A 22,733-nucleotide genomic window follows, 5' to 3' on the forward strand; every position below is an offset into this window, starting at 1 on the left:
CAGAGAACAACGGGAGGAATGAATGGGGAGTTATTGTTTAATGAAATGAGTATTAGTTCTACAACATGAAAATATTCATGAAGATAGAGGGTAGTGATGGTTGTACAACATTATGAATGTATATAGCACCACTAAACTGTACACTTAAAAAGGTTAAAATGGCAGTTTTATATTACATGCATTTTACCACAAGAAAAAAACTGGAAAACGAATGCATTGGTGAGTATATTGTCAAAATGAGTATAACCAGAAAAATAATTTTAAAACACTTTAATTTTTGTAGTTCTAATTACCATTTCAGGACCACACATGGAACCATCTTGTACAAATGTTTCATCTCTGTCTTCAACTTGATAATACATTGTGGCTGAATTAGGTGGATTTTCTGGAACTGGCTTTTTCCTGGGTAGAACTGTAGACACACATATTTCGTCTCGTACGTGTGCATAAATCACAGATAAATTTGGACGCGTTATCAAATCTCTGTGCTCCCATGAACAGACTAATTTTCCACATAGAATATGTCTAGAAGCATACGGAAGAAAAAAATTACCTTATTGTTTATTGAGATAACATAGATTGCTGATATAGTGAAATTTTTAAAAAGTATTTTACTAATTTAAATCCAAATTTCAACAATTTTCTCTCAATACGTATTTTTTGCATAATGACTTATGATATGGTTCTTTTTTGTTTCATGAGGCTGTCTGGCAAGTGAAAAATCAGTGGTTTTTACACTGTGACAGCTGTGATCTGTTCTACAATAGTTGCTGAAATTTGAGAAAACAATCTCTGGTCTTCAGTTTTTTCAATGGTATAAGGGATAAGTAATTCTTACACACATTTCGTGTATATAAATATGTATGTTTATAACCTATATTATAAATATATAATATATGTATAAGCTGCATAACAATGTCTAGCTCATCACAACAATAAACAGAGGCCATTGTCATAGTCATTGTTGTTTTAACATTACAGACACTGAACACATATTCTTGTAGGCAGTGGATAATACTGTCCAGCTCAGATTATGTAATAAGGAAAACCTGACCCCCAAAATGCCATTTTACTGCATATGTTTTCCAGGATTTTAGCAATCTCTAACCTGCATTTCAAATAGATTTATAATTTTCTAATTACATACTGAAAAACACAATGTTCTCTGCCACAGTTTCCAAAGTTGTCTCCTCTGGTATTTATTTCATCAAAACAGAAAATCGGAGCACCTGTTGCACCTATGAACAACAACAAAAACTAAAGTAAATTACAACACAGAACTTAAGTTATATCATAGAAATGACAGACTCAATCTAGAAATTATAGTGTGATCCACAGGAAAGTTTACAATTACCCAGAACTAAAAAATTTCTGGGGGCAGAGCTAGGATTAAAAAGCAAACTCCTTTTTATAAGCCTAGAAGACTTTCTTCTGCATCAAACAGAAAACAAACAGCAACATTATTAGAATGGTTCCGTATTGTTAGACAAATAAGCAACGGTCACCCTCTCTATTTCTTATAAATTATTTACTTCCTGCATTACTTCCCTATCCGATGTGAACATGCTGTTTACTCTTATTCCAAATGAAATGGTAGAAAAATAGTATCTGTAGTGCAATAATGATAACAAACACAAAGAACATTTAGCTCTTCTTTCTCCACACTAGAGTCCTCATACATTATTAGATTATTATTAGTTCCTAATAATTATTAGATGAGCCTAATCGCTAAATAAAAATTGCTGGATTTTAAACTTATGAGAATATCAATGTTCATCTACTTCAGCCCTTTATATATTTAGTTATATCTAATTTTAAAATTTTGAAAAATTCAAACATCTATAATAACTGTCCTATTACTATGACTTGGTAGTTTAGAGGTAGCTTACATTGATCATGTTAGTCATATATGTAATCAAAATAGAGATCATTTGTTGTTAACACTATGAATTAAGAAGAGAGCTCTCTTCAATAATTTCACAGATTTTCATACTTGTAGAACACGATCTACAAAGTTCATTCTCCTAAGGAGCACAATCCATACATGTACAAGATGCTACAGAACAGGCCAGGACAGATTCATGAGTGAAATCCAGCTGCAGCAGCAATTCTTTTTTGATAAAGCCTACTCTTGAACTCACCCAATAAGTAAACAGCTTTTGTGTGCATTTCTCCAAACAAAGTGCTTCTTTGATTAAGTCTAATTTAAACTTCCCAGTTCCTCTAAACTATATACAGAGCCACAATTCGAATGGCTCAAAATTTAAGGTATAACTCAAGAATAAAAGATAAATAACATCTGAAGGCAAGAGTATAAAGAAATCAAAATTAGTGCAGGAAAAATCTATAATGAACAAAATACTAAAACTCTAGACAGGGACAGGTCATTTTTCCATAACCCTGCTTTACTGAGGAACAAGCATAACCTTTGCAATTAGCCACTGGTTCCCTGGTGAGGCCCAGGAAGCCTTCTCTGCAAACTTCTGAAACCCACTGACCCAACCCAGAGTGGCCCCAGCAGCCTACCTTGCCCAGGAGAAAAAGCAGCAAAACATGGGATATTACCACATCCCCTCGAGTCTCCTACAATTCTTAATAGCCTAACATCTCTCTGATGCCCCTTTTCAGCACCATTTTTGAGGGTCAGGATGGAAGGAATTTCTGCAGGTTTTTTTTTGTTTGTTTGTTTTGTTTTGGTTGGTTGGTTGGTTGTTTGTTTTTGACTCTCGAGGTCCCGTTGCTCTGGGTGACCCATTGCTGGCCAGAAATTTCTTTTCCTCCCAGGATGATGATACCTGCGCAGGGCAGTCCTGCCACCTAATTATTCAAGGGCTCTGGGAGATTTAGGCATTTTCTTCAGCAGCTTTCCTATTCCTGCCTCCATTTCATGGGCTTTGAACTGAGGTCTCCACAACACCTAAAAGCGCAGTTTAGGAAAGGCAGTGACTAGAAGTTAAGTTGGGAAATTTTAGGACAAATCCTTGTGACATCCGAAGTCACTGTGCTGGCACTTCAAGGTGCACAGTCAATAGTGGGAAAGACAATGTCAAAGGCTGGTCATGTTAGGAACCGCAATCACCTGCTGTGGAAATGCTCTTGGAGGAGAGTCTTTATAAGGTTGCCTGAGTGTATTTTTTGTTCCGTTGTGTTGTGGGGTTTTTTGCCTAGTATGGGCCAAGTAAAAGTCACGACTTGTTTGGGAATTTGTTTCTGTTTTTCTTTTCTTCTTTTTCTTTGTTTTCTTATACAGTTGCAAAAATCATTGGACACAAAACCTCTGTTTTGTGGATGCTTATGTAATTGTTCACCTTGGTTGTTAATTCCTTGTGTTGTGTAACAGTGCTTTCCCACCCCATCTGAATCCCCAGAGCAGGCCTGGGATGAAGGCTCACAGGTATTTGTGTTTCTGCTTATTTGGTTAGGAAACCAATGTCCTGCATGTGGTTACTTTGACTACTACTAAAAGCTACTGCTTCTAAATTTGGCCCCTTTGGGGCATCAGAATTGAGATGTAGAGGAAATACAAATAAAACAATGCATCATTTTAGTCTCCTGCAGTTAAATATCTGAAGCAGGGAGAAGATAAAGGTGAGATGAGATAGTTCCGTAAAACTAGATTCCATATAAAAATATTTCCAGACTACACTTATTACTAAAATGTCTAATTGAGCAAAAAGTATCAAAATATAATAAAACAGGCCCTAGCTGGAAACAGAGGGTCTCATAAATATATTCTCTGGTATAAAATAGAAAGAAGTTGCGAACAGTGTGGACCTGTGCTTGGATTGCCAAGGCTAAAGTGCCTAGGCTGAGTAGCACATTAGTAAGCAAAGAAAATAAAATGCAATTTTCACAATTAGAATTTACTCAGGTGAGCTGAAATTAATTGAATCTCATACAATCTTTGATCTCTTCAATCAGTCTTTGAAGTTTGGTATCATCAGTGGCTCTTGGACCAAGTATCCTGCAGTTTTTAATCATGCCAGAGTAGAGTGAAATGTTATATAGGTTCTATGAAGTCTATTACATTGGCTATAAGGGAGTATAAACTTTTTAGGAATAGCTTCAACACCCTATTTTATCACCTAGCCATGATTTGTCAGCTAAAGGAAGAACTTTGTCTGAAATAGTCAAAAGATTATTGACTATTCATAATTATTCAAAAGAAACTTCTGAAAGACATCTATAAATTTAAGGATGTCCAGGATTAAATGGTTATATACACAACTCGTTCCTAATTTTATGCAATACTAAGTTCCATATATAATTTTACTTTTTCAAACATGTCAGAATTTCTTTCAGTGAACTGAGAGGTAAAAGGTGCCTTCAGGACCTCAAAGCAGCCTTCAGTAAACATCTTTACTGTGTTTTCCAGATTATCATAAATGTTAGTGTCTATGTGTTCAGTAAAGCTCAATTATATAAAATCACATTATAGGAACATTTACCCAACTTCCCAGTGCTCATCAAAGTTCCATCACCTGTTTATAGCCTGTTCCTTAAATCCAGAGCAATTGCAGCTTTAGATAAATTAGTTGAAGCATCCTCAGACCTTGTACAAGGATTACATTTAAATTTCATAGTGCTATATACTAAATAAGCCTGAATATATATGCTGAAAACTCCAAACATATTTTGTTAGTTGATTAAATAATCATGAAATATTGTTTATTTCTCCTTGTGCAACTATTCATTAATCCATCAAATCTTTTATATTTCCTTAGTAAGTAACCTTCTGTGGTTTGGAAAATATCTATGCCCAGGGCCAATCTTTGTGACACTTTCCTAAGAATACTGATCCAATATGGTTTTTGATAGATCATATCTTAAAATTGAAAAGGAAACCAGGTTGGTTTTGCAAAAACTGTTCAGACTTTAGTGTGGAATGTAATCCCCTTTCAGAGTCTTAATCAGCATAAGTAGTCAAACTTTTGGCCCTCTCTAGAGAAGGAGGTCTCAATGTAGCATGACTGACATAATTCTTCATTGTAGAGGCTATCCTTTATCTTTTGTATTGTTAGCATTTAGCAGCATCCCTGATCCCTATTCCCAAGGCCAAGATTCACTCCACCCAAGCTGTGACAGCCGAAAGGGTCTCCAGGCATTCTGTCCAGTGGGCAGAGGACATGGTGCTGCAAAATATTCTACAATGCATAGGAGAAACACTCCCTACCCCAACTCCTCACAAAAAAGTATGATGTGGTCTAAAATATCACTGGTACTGAGGTTGAGAAACCCTTACATAACTGTTGGATTAGCGCTTACATTTGTCTAGACGATACACAACCCAAGTTGATGATAAAGCCCTCTGCAGAACTTTACAACTAATGAGACTTTCAAACTTATTGGGGCAAATATAACTGCAATCCAAATAGGAAGTTTCTGCATTTGCACATATAACACTGAAGAGGAGCATACTCTAGGGGCCAGACACTTACAAAACCAAAATTTGGTAAAGAGCTTAGAAAAATTGGTCACCAGTTAAGGTGTTTGTCCTTTACTCGTTTAATTTCTTTGGAAAGAAAAAACTTAAATTCATTCTTTTACCATAGATCTACAGATTTCCCTACTTTAAATGCTACTACTTGATAAACAAGCTACGTCTTTCAATATGACAACTTCATTAGCATATTTTGTAGAGAAACCAACAATTTGGGGTCACATGATGATTTGTATTAGGTCTGTGATATAAGAATCTTTATTCTTACGGAAATCATAACAAACAGTCTCTCAGACCACAGTGCAATCAAGTTAGAACTCAGAATTCAAAAACTAACCCGGAACCGCACAGCTTCATGGAAATTGAACAACTTGCTCTAGAATGTTGACTGGATAAAAAATGAAATGAAGACAGAAATAAAGATGTTCTTCGAAACCAACAAGAATGAAGACACAACATACCAGAATCTCCGGGACACATTTAAACCAGTCTCTAGAGGAAAATATATAGCAATAAGTGCCCACATGGGAAGCAAGGAGACATCAAAAATTAACACCCTATCGTCAAAACTGAAAGAGCTAGAGGAGCAAGATCAAAAAAACTCAAAACCTAGCAGAAGACAAGAAATAGCTAAGATCAGACCAGAACTGAAGGAGATAGGGACACAAAAAACCCTTCAAAAAATCAATAAATCCAGGAGCTGCTTTTTTTGAAAAGATCAACAAAATAGACAGACCACTAACCAGATTAATAAAAAAGAAAAGAGAGAATAACCAAATTGATGCAATAAAAAACGATAAAGGGGATATCACCACAGATTCCACAGAAATTCAAACCATGATCAGAGATTATTACAAACAACTCTGTGCACATAAACTAGTAAACCTGGAAGAAATGGATACATTCCTGGACACTTGTCTCCTCCCAAGCCTAAACCAGGAAGAAGCCAAAACACGGAACAGACCCATAACAAGGTCTGAAGTTGAGGCAGCAGTTAAGAGCTTACCACCCAAAAAACACCCAGGTCCAGATGGGTTCACAGCCTAATTCTACTGGACATACAAAGAGGAGCTGGTACCATTCCTTCTGAAACCATTCCAAACAATACAAAAAGAGGGAATGCTTCCCAAATCATTTTATGAGACCAATATCATCCTGATACTAAAACCTGGCAGAGACTCAACAAGAAAAGAAAACTTCAGACCAATATCTATGATAAACATACTGCAAAAATATTCAATAAAATACTGACAAGCCTATTGCAACAGCACATCAAAAAGCTTATCCACCATGATCAAGTAGGCTTCATCCCGGGGATGCAAGGCTGGTTCAACATACGCAAGTCTATGAACGTAATTCACTACATAAACAGAACCAAAGACAAAAACCACATGATTATCTCAGCAGATGCAGAGAAGGCCTTTGACAAAATTCAACAGCCCTTTATGCTAAAAACCCTCAATAACCTAGGTATTGACGGAACGTATCTCAAAATAACAAAAGCTATTTACGACAAACCAACAGCCAATATCATACTGAATGGGCAAAAACTGGAAGCATTCCCCTTGAAATCTGGCACTAGACAAGGATGCCCTCTCTCACTAATCCTATTCACTATAGTACTGGAAGTTCTAGCCAGAGCAATCAGGCAAGAAAAAGAAATAAAGGGTATTCAAATAGGAAAGGAGGAAGTCAAATTGTCTCTATTTGCAGACGACATGATTGTATATCTGGAAGACCCCATTGTCTCAAGCCAAAATTTCCTGAAACTGATACGCAATTTCAGGAGAGCCTCAGGATACAAAATCAATGTTCAAGAATCACATGCATTCCTATACAGCAATAACAGACTTAAAGAGAGCCAAATCAAGAACAAACTGCCATTCACAATTGCCACAAAGAGAATAAAATACCTAGGAATACAACTAACAAGGAATGTAAAGGACCTGTTCAAGGAGAACTACAAGCCACTGCTCAACAAAATAAGAGAGGAAACAAACAGGTGGAGAAACATTCCATGTTCATGGTTGGGAAGAATCAATATCGTGAAAATGGCCATACTGCCCAAAGTAATTTACAGATTCAACGCTATCCCCATCATGCTACCAATGACTTTCTTCACAGAACTGGAAAAAAACACCTTAAACTTCATACGGAACCAAAAGAGAGCCCACATAGCCAAGTCAATTCTAAGCAAAAAGAACAAAGCAGGAGGCATCACACTACCAGAGTTCAAACTATACTACAAGGCTACAGTAATCAAAACAGCATTGTACTGGTACCATAACAGAGATGTAGACCAATGGAACAGAACAGAGGCCTCAGAGGCAACACAACATATCTACAGCCAACCGATCTTTGACAAACCAGAGAAAAACAAACAATGGGGAAAGGATTCCCCGTTTAATAAATGGTGTTGGGAAAACTGGCTAGCCATGTGCAGAAAGCAGAAACTGGACCCCTTCCTGACACCTTACACTAAAATTAACTCCAGATGGATTAAAGACTTAAATATAAGACCTAACACCATAAAAACCCTAGAAAAAAATCTAGGCAAAACCATTCAGGACATAGGCATAGGCAAGGACATCATGACCAAAACAACAAAAGCATGGGCAACAAAAGCCAAAATAGACAAATGGGGCCTAATCAAACTCCACTGCTTCTGCACAGCAAAAGAAACAGTCATTAGAGTGAATCGGCAACAAAACAGAATGGGAAAAAATTTTTGCAGTTTACGCATCTGACAAAGGGCTGATATCCAGAATTTACAAAGAACTAAAACAGATTTACAAGAAAAAAAACAAAGAAGCCCATTCAAAAGTTGGCAAAGGATATGAACAGATACTTTACAAAAGAAGACATACATGAGGCCAACAAGCATATGAAAAAATGCTCATCATCATTGGTCATCAGAGAAATGCAAATCGAAACTACATTGAGATACCATCTCACGCCAGTTAGAATGGCGATCATTAAAAAATGTACAGACAACAGATGCTGGAGAGGATGTGGAGAAATAGGAACACTTTTACACTGTTGGTGGGAGTGTAAATTAGTTCAACCATTGTGGAAGACAGTGTGGAGATTCCTCAAGGACCTCAAAATAGAAATTCCATTTGACCCAGCAATCCCATTACTGGGTATATATCCAAAGGATTATAAATCGTTCTGCTATAAGAATACATGCACATGAATGTTCATTGCAGCACTGTTTACAATAGCAAAGACCTGGAACCAACCCAAACGCCCATTCATGATAGACTGGACGGGGAAAATGTGGCACATATACATCATGGAATATTATGCAGCCATCAAAAACGATGAGTTTGTGTCCCTTGTAGGGACATGGATGAACCTAGAAACCATCATTCTCAGTAAGCTGACAGAAGAGCAGAAGATCAAACACCGCATGTTCTCACTCATAGGCGGGTGTTGAACAATGAGAACACATGGACACAGGGAGGGGAGCACTACACACTGGGGTCTGTTGGGGGGAAATAGGGGAGGGATGCTGCGTGGTGGGGAATTGGGGAGAGACAGCATGGGGAGAGATGCCGATGTAGGTGATGGGTAGGAAGGCAGCAAATCACACTGCCACGTGTGTACCTATGCAACAATCTTGCATGTTCTTCACATGTACCCCAAAACCTAAAATGCAATAAAATAAATAAATAAATAAATAACATCTCATTGCATATTTTCTGGCTTTTTTGCCAGTGTATCTATATTTTAATAAAAACAATTGAGTCATATTGAAAAAAAAATCTTTATTGTTTGTTTCCTACAAAGAGTATATAGGTTTTAGCATACAAAACTAATGCCTACTTCAGAATTATATCAAACGCTGCTAGCATTGATCATTCTAGCTAACCATGACAGGTCATAGATGACCTAGTCAAAAAATTGGACATTTTTAGGGATCACATGTTATAATTTAATAATACTACTACCTTATATTTACTGAGTACAGTTATGAGTTGCCTAATGATGAGGGTATGTTCTGAGCAATGTGTCCATTGTTGTGTGAACATCATACAGTGTATTTAAACAAACCTAGACGGTATAGCCTACTACACACCTAGGCTATATTGTATAGCCTATTGCTCCTAGGCTGTAAACCTGTACAGCATGTTATTGTACAAAAAATTGGAGCTAATATGCAATGAAATATAGCTACTATTGAGGGCAAATTTTCAACAGCCTTCTATTGCCCTCAGGAGGCTAGCGAAGTGAGACAGCTTTTCAAAAATAAGTACAAAAACTAACTGGTAGTCAGGTGCAGAATTATCACGTTCTAGATGCATTAACACAAGTGGTCACTAGAAGTGGACATACATTATTTTAAAATCAAGATGCTTTAGAAGTCACACTTGCCTCCCCCCAAAAAAACTGTACTATTTGGGACAAATACCCCTGTACTCCAGCAGTTCTTACAAAGGACTTTAAAATCTCTCAAAATCACTGATAATACTAAATATGCAGTGAATAGCATAACCTGAAAGACACCTGACTGACAACCCACTATGTGGCTGTAATTAAATTTGCCTAGCATTGAGTCCTGGCTTTACTTGAAGAAACATTAATTACAGATCTGGAGTACTGTCCCATTCCTCCTAATTTTACTGATCAATTGTTTGTATGGTTTTGTTTTTGTTTTTGTTTTCCAAGACAAAAACAGGCTTGTTTTCTGAGACAAGGTCTTGCTCTGTTGCCCAGGCTGGAGTGTAGTGGCACGATCTCAGCTGACTGCCACCGCTTCCTCCTGGATTCAAGAGATTCTCCTGCCCTCAGTCTCGCAAGCATGCCAGGCTACTTTTTATATTTTTAGTAGAGACGGTGTTTCCCCATGTTGGCCAGGCTGGTCTCTAACTCCTGACCTTATGATCCATCTGCCTTGGTTCCCCAAAGTGCTGGGATTACAGGCATGAGCTACTGCACCTGGCCCTTTGTTTGTATGTAACAATGTTTTAAAGTCTGTAGTTATTGTCTTGCCACATGGTACAAATAATGATTCTCTTAGCAAAGCAGAACAAAATTACAATAATAATCAAAACCTCCATCTCACCTTCTTCAATTCCTGGCAGTCAGTTTGATCTAGACAATATTTAGGAATCTCTTCTATGACCTGGTTAGAGAAGACCTCAAGGGAGGGCTTAGAATGAAAAATTTCACTCTCTCAGAGAACGTGCTCTGCAAACATTCAGTAACCTGTATCTTCCAATGAAGCAAATGACATTTACAGAAAATTATCAAAATTGACTAAATTGGTAGTGAACTGAAGCCCTCACTTATCAGCAAGCCTTTTGAAACCCAACTAATCAGTGATTAGCATTGCTTTCCTCTAATTTAAAAATAAAAAATAAAAATAAATAAAAAAAAAACCTTGTTTTCTTTTAAGTCTAAACTAAAATTCTCACCACAAATTTTATATAATATTTTGAAAAACTGCATTTTCACTTGAGGTTTCTTTTCTGTAGGAACAAAAATTCAATATAAATTCAGAGAGGTTTTTTGTTGTATTTCACAATCAAAAAAATCTTGTTTTTGTGCCAGGCACAGTGGCTCACACCTGTAATCCCAGCACTTTGGGAGAACGAGGTGAGCAGATCATTTGAGGCCAGGAGTTTGAGACAAGCCTGGCCAACATGGTGAAACCCCATCCGTACTGAAAACACAAACTTAGCCAGGAGTGACGGTATGCTCTTATACTCCCAACTACTGGAGAGGCTGCAGCAGGAGGATTGTTTGAACCTGGGATGCAGAGACTGCAGTTAGCCGAGATTGGGCCACTGCACTACAACCTGGGCGACAGAGAGAAACTCTGTTTCAAAAAGAAAAAGAAAAAAATTTTTTTTCTTTAACACTAATATACATTATGCAAGAATTCAGTCATTAAAACATATGTTTACATTTTTGTTCCATAGAATTCATTAACAGAGTTGGCATAATCAAACTTTAGTGCCTAAGAAGAAAATTATAATTATTACCTTTTCCGAGTAACTCTTCACATTGTTTGTCAAAACTCCGACACTTTCCATTAAAACAGTAGGCTGCACCCGAATCACAATATTCTCCATTGCGTGCATAAGTGTCAGGCATACATTGTGAAAGGTTCCCATTGCAAAATTCAGTGAAATCACATTCTTTATCAACTGATTTCCTACAAATTGTATTAACTGGTTTGAACTAGGAAGAGAAACATAAAATATTAAATACTTACGATATTTAATTTTTATTTCGCCGTAGGCTCTAAATGCCGGTCCATTTTTTTCCCATAAGTTTCTAATAGCAATTAGAAAATTAAATCTTTTTGTTAACTACTTGAGCATCACACGGTATTCTTAAAATATCTCCTTTTAAAACCTGCAATGTTTTTTAAATGTTTATGATGAGGAGTTATCGTTTTATAAGTAGCTGCTGATTTCTTCTTTGGGATTGATATGAAGAAACCAGAAACTGCGCAACTGAGCATAGCCGTAAGGGTTAACAAGTAATTTTTATATTCCCTAGCTCCACTTTGTCTTTCTTTCATTTATGGACGTCTGCTTATCTTTGAGTTTCTAGCTTCTCTTATAAGCATTACCCATTTTTTTATGCACAAGAAATTTAATAACATAAATGATTAAGATATTCTAAGAACACAAAGAAAATTTCATATTTATTTCAAATTTTATGTTGCAAAAAACTTAAAAATAACTTCCATGATTACATATTTCTGATCTCTTCAGCATTTACTCTTTAGCTGATAGCTTCTGGGCTTCCCTTTTTATAAACCTGCTTTTTCTAAGAAGCATGTAACCATCATCTCTGAATACTCTTCTTTCTTCAACACATGCCCCAATCTCCCATGGCTGTGGTCATTATTCTATACAAAGTAAATAAAAATTTTCCTAGCCTTCAAAGGTACTGAAGGCCCGGCTTACATAACATTTATTTATCTTCTCAAAATTGGTTTCTGCCAACTTTTTCTTAAGTTTTCAAGTATTTACTATCTGCAACAAATCTCACACAAATTCTACAGGTGGTGGATGAGAAGAAAAAATCAATATCTACTTGTGTCACTCAAGTTTACAGAGTAAACATTTATTTCAAAACCAATGATTCAAAGTGTTTATAAAGGAAAATTTGCATATGTATAATGAGAAAGTATCAATACTTGTTTCTTCAGAATTTGTTTCCTTTTACAAGGAAAATGTTATTCTAACATTTTTAAAAAATACCTATGAACATTCACTTCTTCAAATGTTTTTTGAATCAGATTTTATCATCTGGCTGGCTCCTCCATTGAGAGGTTAAAAAAAACTCTTTTAAAAATATTTTGTGATCACCATTCTAACTGGCATAAGATGGTATCTTAATGTGGCTTTGATTTACATCTCTCTCATTTATTTCGCAGTAGGCTCTAAATGCTGGTCCATTTTTTTTCCCATAAGTTTCTAATAGCAATTAGAAAATTAAATCTTCTTGCAACTTCCATAATTTTGCAATTGTGAATTGTGCTGCTATAGACGTGTGTAAACAAGGGTCTTTTTCATATAATGACTTATTTTCCTCTGGGTAGATACCCCAGAGCGGTATTGCTGGATCAAATGGTAGATCTACTTTTGGTTTAAATTTATGTTAAAAATTTGAAATATCTTGATACAATTCATAATAATCACACAATATACTAAAACTTATCAGATTCAGCAAAAATCATTCTAGTGGGGAAGTTTATAGCAATAAATATCTACATCGAAAAAGAAAATATCAAACAATCAACCTAACATTAATTACACCTCAAGGAACTAGAAAAACCAAAGTTCAATATTAGTAGAAAAAAATGAAATAAAGATAAGAACAGAAATAAATGAAATAGAGACTAGAAAAAAAAGCAATGAAACTAGTAAATATTGGTCAATTGTCATAGACTTTGTGAAGTTACATATTAACTTTTAGGTTTTTGTCTGATAGAATAGGAAATAATTCCTGTCATTTAGAAAAGATAATCAAATACATTATGGTTTATTTCCTGTGGATATTAGCCAGTCTTGAACACAGCAATATTATTCTAACATTTTTTGGTTTCCAAATCCTATTTATATACTTTTGTTGCATACTTTTGAACAAGCCTATTATTCTTCCTAGTTCCCTCATTAATGAGTTCAATAAAACTCTGACATGTAAATTTTATTTTCAGAGTAGCCCTTTTGAATTTATTGAAAATTATGCTTTTCTCAGGGTCACTTCATTATTTTTGATTATTCGTGTGTATGTGTGCATGTGTGTGTGTGTCCAAAAATCTGTGGCAATCTCAACATAAAATGATTATAAAGAATACCTTACTGAATTAGCATATTTTCAAAAAACAATTCCAAAAATATATATGCATTGCACCCCAAATATATACCTGGTAAATAATTAGAACAAACACTGTTTTTAAGGTTAGGAAATTGTGAGCCTATAATGTGACTTGACAAGATGGATAATGGATTGTTTTTATTTTTGAAAGATTTATTACATATTTATTTATTATTGCCAAAATTTTGAAGTAAACAAAATGTCTTTCAATAAATAAATACATACATAAACTCTGGTACATTCATATAATTGAATATTATCCAGCAATAAAAAGCAATTAGCTACCAAGCCGTGCAATACAGCTATAGAACATAGATGAACTATAAATGTATGTTGGTAATCAGAAGAAGCCGATCAGAATAGACTACATGCTATATTCCTACAACTATATGACATTCTGAATGACTAAAGTATAGACATAAATTTAAATCCAAACATTCTGATTTCAGTTTTGTTCTATTATGCCACATCATTTCTCATAATATTATGTTATTTTCAATAACATCTCCATATTCTTATTTACCTTTTCTTTTCAGAGATATCAACTGCTCCACTGACATGCTGGATGACATTTCCATCATTCTGCAATTCTCACCTTAAAACCTTCACGGTTACCATTTTAATAGATGTTTCCCACAGCCTAAAAATATGCTCAAATAGTTTTATTTTCACTTATTATCAACTAACACAACTTTTGAGTCCACAATCACTAAATTCAGGAGAAACATGTTTCTTGGCTACTAGGTGGGAGTTCATCTTCGTCAGGGTGATCTTTTCTGTTTTTAACTTTATTGAGGTTTAATTCATAACTTACGTACCATAAAATTCACCTATATTAAGTGTACACTTTAGCGCTATTTTAAGGAAATTTACATATTTGTGCAACCAGCACCACAATCCAAGTTTAAGACATTTCTACTACCATAGTATGAGATCCCTGGTATCCATTTATAGTTAATCCCCATGCTTGTGGCTGGCCCCATGTAACCACTAATCTACTTACTGTCTCTATAAATTTGCCTTTTGGAACCTTTTCTACAAATAAAATCATGAAATATAAGGATTTTGTATTTAGCTTCTCTAGTATAGTAGTGTTTTTAAGATTGTAGTATGTATGAGTATTCTGCCATGTTTATGGTTCTCTAGTATTCCATTGTATGGATATATCATAATTTTTTGCCAATTAGTTTATAGATATTTGAGTTGTTTCCAGATTTTGGTCATTGAATAATGTTATTATAGACATTTCATATGCAAATTTTTGTAAGCACATGTTTTCATTTCTCTTGGGTAGACCTAGGAGTATAATCAATCCTTTGGTCAATTGGCAAACTTATGTTAAACTGCTTAAGAGACTGTCAAACTGTTTCCCAAAGTATTAGTAACACCACTTTTGGGTTCTACTAGCAGTAAATGAGTTCCAGTTTCTCTATGTTTTCAGCAATATTTGTTATTTTCTGTCATTTGATTACAGCCATTCTAGTGGGTGTCTCATAGTATCTTGTTTGAATGTATACATTTCTAATGACTAAGAATGTCTTCACTATGTTTAATGTATTTATTATTCCATGTATTTATTTTGTATATATTTCTATTTATTTTATATATCATTGTATATAACTTTGTATATATTTGCCTATTTTCTTTGATAAAATACCTCTTCAAATATTTCATACATTTGTAATTGAATTGTTTCCCTTCAGTTTTTGAGTTGTTAGCATTATTAATAGATCATGTATACAATTACTATATCAGAAATATAATTCATAAATATTTTCTTCTTCTCTGTGGCTTTTTTATTGTCTTAATAGTGTTTTCTGAGGCACAAAGGATTTCAATTTTGATAAAGTCCAGTTTGCCAACTATTTCTTTTATGAATTATGCTTTTGGTGTTTTATCTTGGAAATTTCTACCAAATCCAAGTTTATGAATATTTTTTCCTATGTTTTCTCCCAATAGATATATAGTTTTAACTACTGCAGTTAGGTTGATTTTCTATTTTAAGTTAAATTTTGTGTATGGCATAATAGAAGGGTACAAACTCACTGTTTTTGTATGTGGATATTGAATTGTCCCAATAGCCTTTGCTGAAAAGACTATTATTCCTTTATCAAATTGTTTTGACTCATTTGTCAAAAATCAATTGACTATAAATATAAGAGTGTATTTCTCAAATTTCAAGTCCATCCTATTTATCCACATATTTATTGTTATGCCAGTACAATGTTAAGCTAGAATACTTCAGCTTTGTAGTAATTTTTGAAATATGAAATTGTGGCTCCATCAACTTGTTCTTCAGGATTGCTTTAGCACTTCCAGGTTCCTTGCATTTCTAGAATTTTGGGGATGATCTCATCAATTTCTGTAAAGAAGGTCTACTGGAATTTTACCAAAGATTGCCTTAAATCCATAGATCAATTTGGAGATGTACAGAAAAGAGTTAACATAGCAGACTTAAGACTGCTATACTTAGAAAGCTCTATTCACGAGGCTGAGTTAGAGTTCCTACCATTGCCTAACTAATAAGTCACTGTGCCTTAACTGTTTAGACCTTGTTATTTATAATAAACAACTAATTTCCATCTAAGATTCTGGAATTTTGGTAGATGCTAGGCAAAAAGGGCCTATGTGACCAGCCTACAGTAAAAACTTTAGGCTCTGGGATCCTGCCGGTTATCATTTCACACATGTTGTCATAATTCATTGCTGGAGGAATTAAGTACACCTTGGGGTAAGTTTACTAGGAAATGACCCTTGGAAACCTGTGACTACTTTCCTTCATACTGGACCCATGAGCCATTTTTCTTTGCTAATTTTCCTTTATATCGTTTTCTGTAATAAATTATAGTGATAAATACACTCTATGTTCAGTGATGTGTCTCCCTACTGATTTACTGAACCAAGGGGTAATACTGGGGACCCCTGGCAGAAAGGAGAATCGCGTCTTAACAATACCATCATTCAACTCATTCACATGGAATATCTCACCACTTATTTAGGTTTTTGCATTTTTCTCAGAAATTGTTTGTTGTTTGTGTATATCTTGTATTTTTAATGTATGCCTAAGTATTTATTTTTATGCTATTATGAATGAAAATCTTTTCTTAATTTTATTTTTGTATTTTCCATTGCTAGTATATAGAAATGAAATTCATTTTTGCATAGCAATTGTGTATCATGTGACTTAGCTGAATTCATTCATTTATTCAAACAAGTATTTTGGTAAATTTCCTAAGATTTTACATACACGGGATTAAGTAATCTGCAAATAAAGACAGTTATACTTTTTGTCTTCCAAATTAGATGCATTTTAATTTTTATTCCTACCTGATTTTACTCTCTTGGACCTCCAATACAATGTTTAGTAGAAGTACTGAGAGCTTACATCCTCACTTTCATTCTAATTTTAGGGTGGAGAGCACTGAGAATTATGGTTAGTATGTTGTTAACTGTAGGTTTTTCATAAATACTTTGCATCAGATAGGGGAATTTCCCCTCTATTTAGAATTTGTTAATAATCTATAATGGGTGTTACATTTTGTCATATCTTTTCTCTGTATTACTTGAGATTACCTTGTGCTTTCTTATCCTTTATTATATTAGTATGATGTGTTATGTTAACTATATCACTTTTGCATTACTGAGATAATCCTTTTTGGTCATGGTGGATACTTCCTTTTATGTTTCTTGATTCTGTTGGCCATTTCTGAAGGATATTTTTGCGTCCATATTCATCAGTGATGTTGGTCTATAGTTTTCTTTTCTTGTGATGTCCTTGTCTAGCATTAGTATCAAGGTAATACTGTTCTCATAAAATAAATTTAGAAGGGTTCTTTCCTCTTCTATTTTCTACAAAAGATCTTGGAGTATTTTGGTATGATCTCTTTTAAATATTTGTTAGAATCCACCAGTGAAATAATTGGGACTTAGGCAGTGAATTACCAAACTGGCCAGAGCTTTACCAAATATCCTATGTAGTTGCTCTATCAGGAGATTTGTCTCTGGAAAGAGCACATGAAATATTTCATCTCAAAATAACCTGGCATTAGAATTGAGCAGCAAATTATGGTGGAGCACATCATATAGACTCAGTCCGGTAAACCATTTTCTACTACACTATAGCAAATCTGTTGGTAGATTCAAGGAGCTGATATTCATATGCAAATGAAATCATTTTTATCCCCTTTAAAACAGGAATCAATTTAAAAATTGTTTGATTAGTCAACCACCTTTTTTTCAGTTTAACATCTCCATTTTTTTTCCTTTCCAACTTTTTTTTAAAGTTCAGGAGGCACATGCGCAGATTTGTTGCATAAGTAAATTGTGTGTCACGGGGATTTGCTGCACAGATAATTTTGTAACCCAGGCAACCATCATCATGCCCAATAAGCAGTTTTTTGATCCTCATTCTCCTCACACCCTCCACTCTCAACTAGGCCCTGGGGTCTGCTGTTTTCTTATTTGTGTCCATGTGTACTCCCACTTACAAGTGAAAATATGCAGTCACCAACGTTTTAGAATACAGTTCCAAATCATCTTACCTAATTATGATTTGAGTTGACATTTTTGACAGAGAATCCATACTTAGAAAATAAATGTTAGCTACATACTTTAGTTTCTCAATCAGTAACACTGAAATAAAAATAATAATAATAAAAATAAAACCTGGGGCTGGGCATGGTGGCTCACGCCTGTAATCCTAGCACTTTGGGAGGCTGAGGTGGGTGGATTGCGAGGTCAGGAGCTCAAGGCCAGCCTGGTCAACATAGTGAAACCCCGTCTCTACTAAAAAAAAAATACAAAAAATAGTTGGGCCTGGTGGCGGATGCCTGCAATTGCAGCTACTCGGGAGGCTGAGGCAGAAGAATCACTTGAACCTGGGAGGCAGAGGTTTCAGTGAGTCGAGATCGCGCACCACTCCAGCCTGGGTGACAGTGCAAGAATCCGACTCAAAAAAAAAAAAAAAAAAAAAATCATGGCTGAATAACTTGAAGAGTCGCATTGACTAGAACCGGTACACTATTTCTCTATTAGTCATTAAATTAGAGCAAAACAACCCCGTCTATTTCGTAAAAACACAAAAATTAGCTGGGCGTGGTGGCACGTGCCTGTAGTCCCAGCTGCTCAGGAGGCTGAGGCAGGAGAATTGTTTGAACCCAGAGCGGGAGGTTGTAGTGAGCCGAGATTGTGCCACTGCACTCCAGCCTGGGGCCTGGCGACGGAGCGAGACTCTGTCTCAAAAAAAAAACAAAAACTTAGAGCAAAACAGGCCACTTTTTTTACACATACCCCATTTTCAGGATCTCTCTATTGCTTCATTTATCCCCTGAAGCCTCATTAAGGTTTAGCTCAAATGTCACTCCTCAGAAAGACAATTCCTGTTTACTCTGGCTAAAATACCCTCTTCCCTCACTTTCTATTCTATTGTCCTATTTTATTTTATTTTTAAATCACTTATCACTCTCTGAAACTATCTTGTTTAGTGTTTGTTTGTTTATATGTTTATTCTCTTTACTATCTGCCACTAGATAGTGTGGTGTAAACTATTTCCTGAATTAGTGAATGAATGAACAATTTTAAGCTGTAAATGAAGCTGTATATACATGTCTGCTTCTAATGCCAACTTTTTACCTCACCCTATTTTAGCAAGATTTGAAACATTGGGCTAGAATTCAACCCTCCTAGCTGCTGAAGTCTGCTTGTCACTGTGGGCTTTTCAGAGCCCAAGATTGCTGTAGTAGGTGGGTGGTGATGCGGGCTGAAACTTGAGACTATCTTGCAGGGGCAACAGGTTACTGTTTGGTGCTGAGGCAGGTCTGAAGGCTCAGATCACAAGAACCAGTCAAGATTCAAGGGCCTTGGGCGTCTCCCTAGTGCCAGGTTTTACTGTGGTTGAACTGGTATTGGTTAAAAGGTACTACTCTCACTTCCCTCTTTTTCTCCCAAGCAGACAGTAACTTTCTCTGTGCTGTGCTGTGCTGTGCTGTGCTGCCTGGGGATCAAAAAGGAGTGATGCAGGTAATGTAAAGCTGTCCTTCCTACCCTCTTTAATGCATCTTTTCTTATCATGCTACAACCAGGTACTATGACCTTAATAATACAGGAATTATTAAGAAATAATTTTTAGGCAGCTAGAAAGGGTAAAAGTCCTTGGTGGAATTTTCCTTTAATAAAAAGCATTGCCAAACCATTTCTTCTGCACAGCAAAAGAAACAATCATTAGAGTGAACCAGCAACCAACAGAATGGGAAAAATTTTTGCAATCTACGCATCTGACAAAGGGCTAATATCCACAATCTACAAAGAACTAAAACAGATTTACAAGAAAAAAACAAACCCACTCAAAAGTGGGCAAAGGATATGAACAGACACTTTTCAAAAGAAGACATATATGAGGTCAACAAACACATAAAAAAAATGCTCATCATCACTGGTCATTAGAGAAATGCAAATCAAAACCACATTCCATCTCACGCCAGTTAGAATGGTGATCATTAGAAAATCTGGAGACAACAGATACTGGAGAGGATGTGGAGAAATAGGAACACTTTCACACTATTGGTGGGACAGTAAATTAGTTCAACCATTGTGGAAGACAGTGTGGTACTTCCTCAAGGATCTAGAAATAGAAATACCATTTGACCCAGAAATCCCATTACTGAGTATATACCCAAAGGATTATAAATCTTTCTATTTTAAAGATGCATGCACACGTATGTTCATTGTGGCACGGTTTTTACAATAGCAAAAACCTGGAACCAACCCAAATGCCTATTGATGATAGAGTGGACAAGGAAAATGTGGCACATATACACCATGGAATACTATGCAGCCATAAAAAATGGTGAGTTCATGTCCTTTGTAGGGACATGGATGAATCTGGAAACCATCATTCACAGCAAACTGACACAAGAACAGAAAATCAAACACCGCATGTTCTTAATCATAGGCGGGTGTTGAACAATGAGAACACGTGGACACAAAGAGGGGAGCATCACACACTGGGGTCTGTTGGGGGGGCTAGGGGAGGGACAGAAGGAGGTGGGGAGGTTGGGGAGAGATAATATGGGGAGAAATGCCAGATATAGGTGACGTGGGGATGCAGGCAGCAAACCACCTTGCCATGTATGTACCTATGCAATGATCCCGCATGATCTGCACATGTACCCCAGAACCTAAAGCACAATAAAAAATCAACAAATAAATAAAAATTAAAAAAAAAGAAAACTAGAAGCTTTTTTTTAAATGTTACATTTACTAAGATTCTGGCAATAAGACACAGCATACCAGGCTTGCCATTCAACTTGTTTATGATAAAGTAAGTCACAGCTACAATATGAAGCTTTTTTTTTAATGAAACCCTGCTTTTTCCATGCTAAATATTTTGGCAAGTAGGCCATTTAACATAGTAATGAACTTAAGACAGCAAGAGTGAGGAGTAAACAAAAGCTAAACATTGCAGCCTAAATAAAATTCATACAAAAAAAATAAACTATCACTAGTTACATAAAATGTTCCTGACTGGTTAAAACTTAGTATAAAACATGCATTTTAGAATCTTTAGCTATCAAGTTTAGAAAGTACAATAATTCCTCTCCCAAGCCAAAGTATAATCAAAGTTAATTCAAACGGCATAACACATTCTAATGCTAAAAGATATTCATTATTATTGACGTGGAGGTAAATCCCAGAGCTTTTGGGGTTTTCTTATACTGCAAATGGCTGGTTCTCTGGTTCACTCAAAGCAGCATATGACAGCATGCAAGGATGACACTAAGCTCGGTAAAGGGCAAGACTGTTGGAAGCCAGCTCTGACATTCTCATGAAGCATGGCTACTGTGTCCACAATACAGAATGTGTGAGGATCAAAGACATACTATTCTGCTAGCTAAAGAGATAGCAAACCATCTCCCTCTCCAACCCTAAAAGCTTCTTCCCCAGGTAAATAAAAGGGGAAAAGATACATACACTTATCTACAGAGTAAGGATTTTGAAATATTAATGTAATCCCTCCTTCAAAAATTTCAACCAGAGTCATCTGGTCATTTCTGAGTACATCTTAAAGATGTATCCAGATTCAATTTCTGTTGGTTTATCCTTAGACATTTCTAGTCAAAGTATTAATTTTATTCCCAAATATCTTAATCAGTAGTACGATCGCAGTGTATTATCTCCCAGAGTTATCAAGCACTGGAAGAGAAAAAAAAATAGATGTTCAAGCAGCAAGCAATATTTATGGTTCTTTCACACAGTGGCATCTGAGTGGCTACTGAATAGTCCAGGGATAATTCTAAAAACAAGAAAATTCATGCATTTTAGTAAATATGTTGCAGTTTTCACAGCTGAAATTTCCTCAGACATTGTACTTTCTTTATACGGGAATCCTGATTTTTCTTAATGTGACGGTGAGTCAGGACTTGAACTAGTAGCCTTCTTTTTCTTCTTCTTACTGCGTTTCTTGTTCTTCTTTTTCTTTTTTGATTTTTTCTGCTGATTTTTCTTATTCTTCACTGCTTGCTTCTTTTTTTGCTTGTACCTCCTCAATATACTCTGATTCTGATAAGGACTCACCCAGATGATAAAGGTTTATCTTCGGAATACATCTTTCTCTTTTTTTGCTGAGTCTTTTAATGTCCTTTTCTTTCTCAGTTGCATCTTTTGACGTCTTTTTCTTTTTTAAACTATTGTACTGTGTGATTCAGTTTCTGACATGGAGCTTTCAGAAGATTTATGTGAATGATTTTTCTTTTTCTTTCTCCTTTTTCCTTGTTTCTTATCCTCATCTTTAGAATCAGAAGAACTGCTGGAAGAATCAGAGCTTGATGAGGAAGACCTACCAGATTTCTTCTTTTCTTTTTTCTTTCTCTTTTTTTTTTTTTTTTTTTTTTTTTGTTTTTTTTTTTCCTTTCTTTTTTCTTTTTTTTTCTTTTTTTTTTTTTTTTTTTTTCCA

General features: G+C 35.5%; 1 protein-coding gene and 1 pseudogene across 1 annotated transcript in view; both read right to left on the reverse strand.

The window, feature by feature from the left end:
* Positions 1-22,733, reverse strand: part of LOC116558305 (disintegrin and metalloproteinase domain-containing protein 5-like) — a 104,086-nt gene that overhangs the window by 20,953 nt on the left and 60,400 nt on the right. The window contains exons 14-16 of the mRNA XM_032288139.1: positions 11,431-11,629; positions 1,148-1,238; positions 294-525 (exon numbers count right to left, since the gene is read on the reverse strand). Of these exons, the coding sequence (XP_032144030.1) occupies positions 294-525; positions 1,148-1,238; positions 11,431-11,629 (522 nt within the window). The remainder of the gene's footprint in view (positions 1-293; positions 526-1,147; positions 1,239-11,430; positions 11,630-22,733) is intronic.
* Positions 22,154-22,733, reverse strand: part of LOC116558304 — a 1,044-nt pseudogene continuing 464 nt past the window's right edge.

This window comes from Sapajus apella, unplaced genomic scaffold (assembly GCF_009761245.1).
Source record: "Sapajus apella isolate SASKATOON/1434 unplaced genomic scaffold, GSC_monkey_1.0 scaffold21, whole genome shotgun sequence".
NCBI lineage: Eukaryota > Metazoa > Chordata > Mammalia > Primates > Cebidae > Sapajus > Sapajus apella.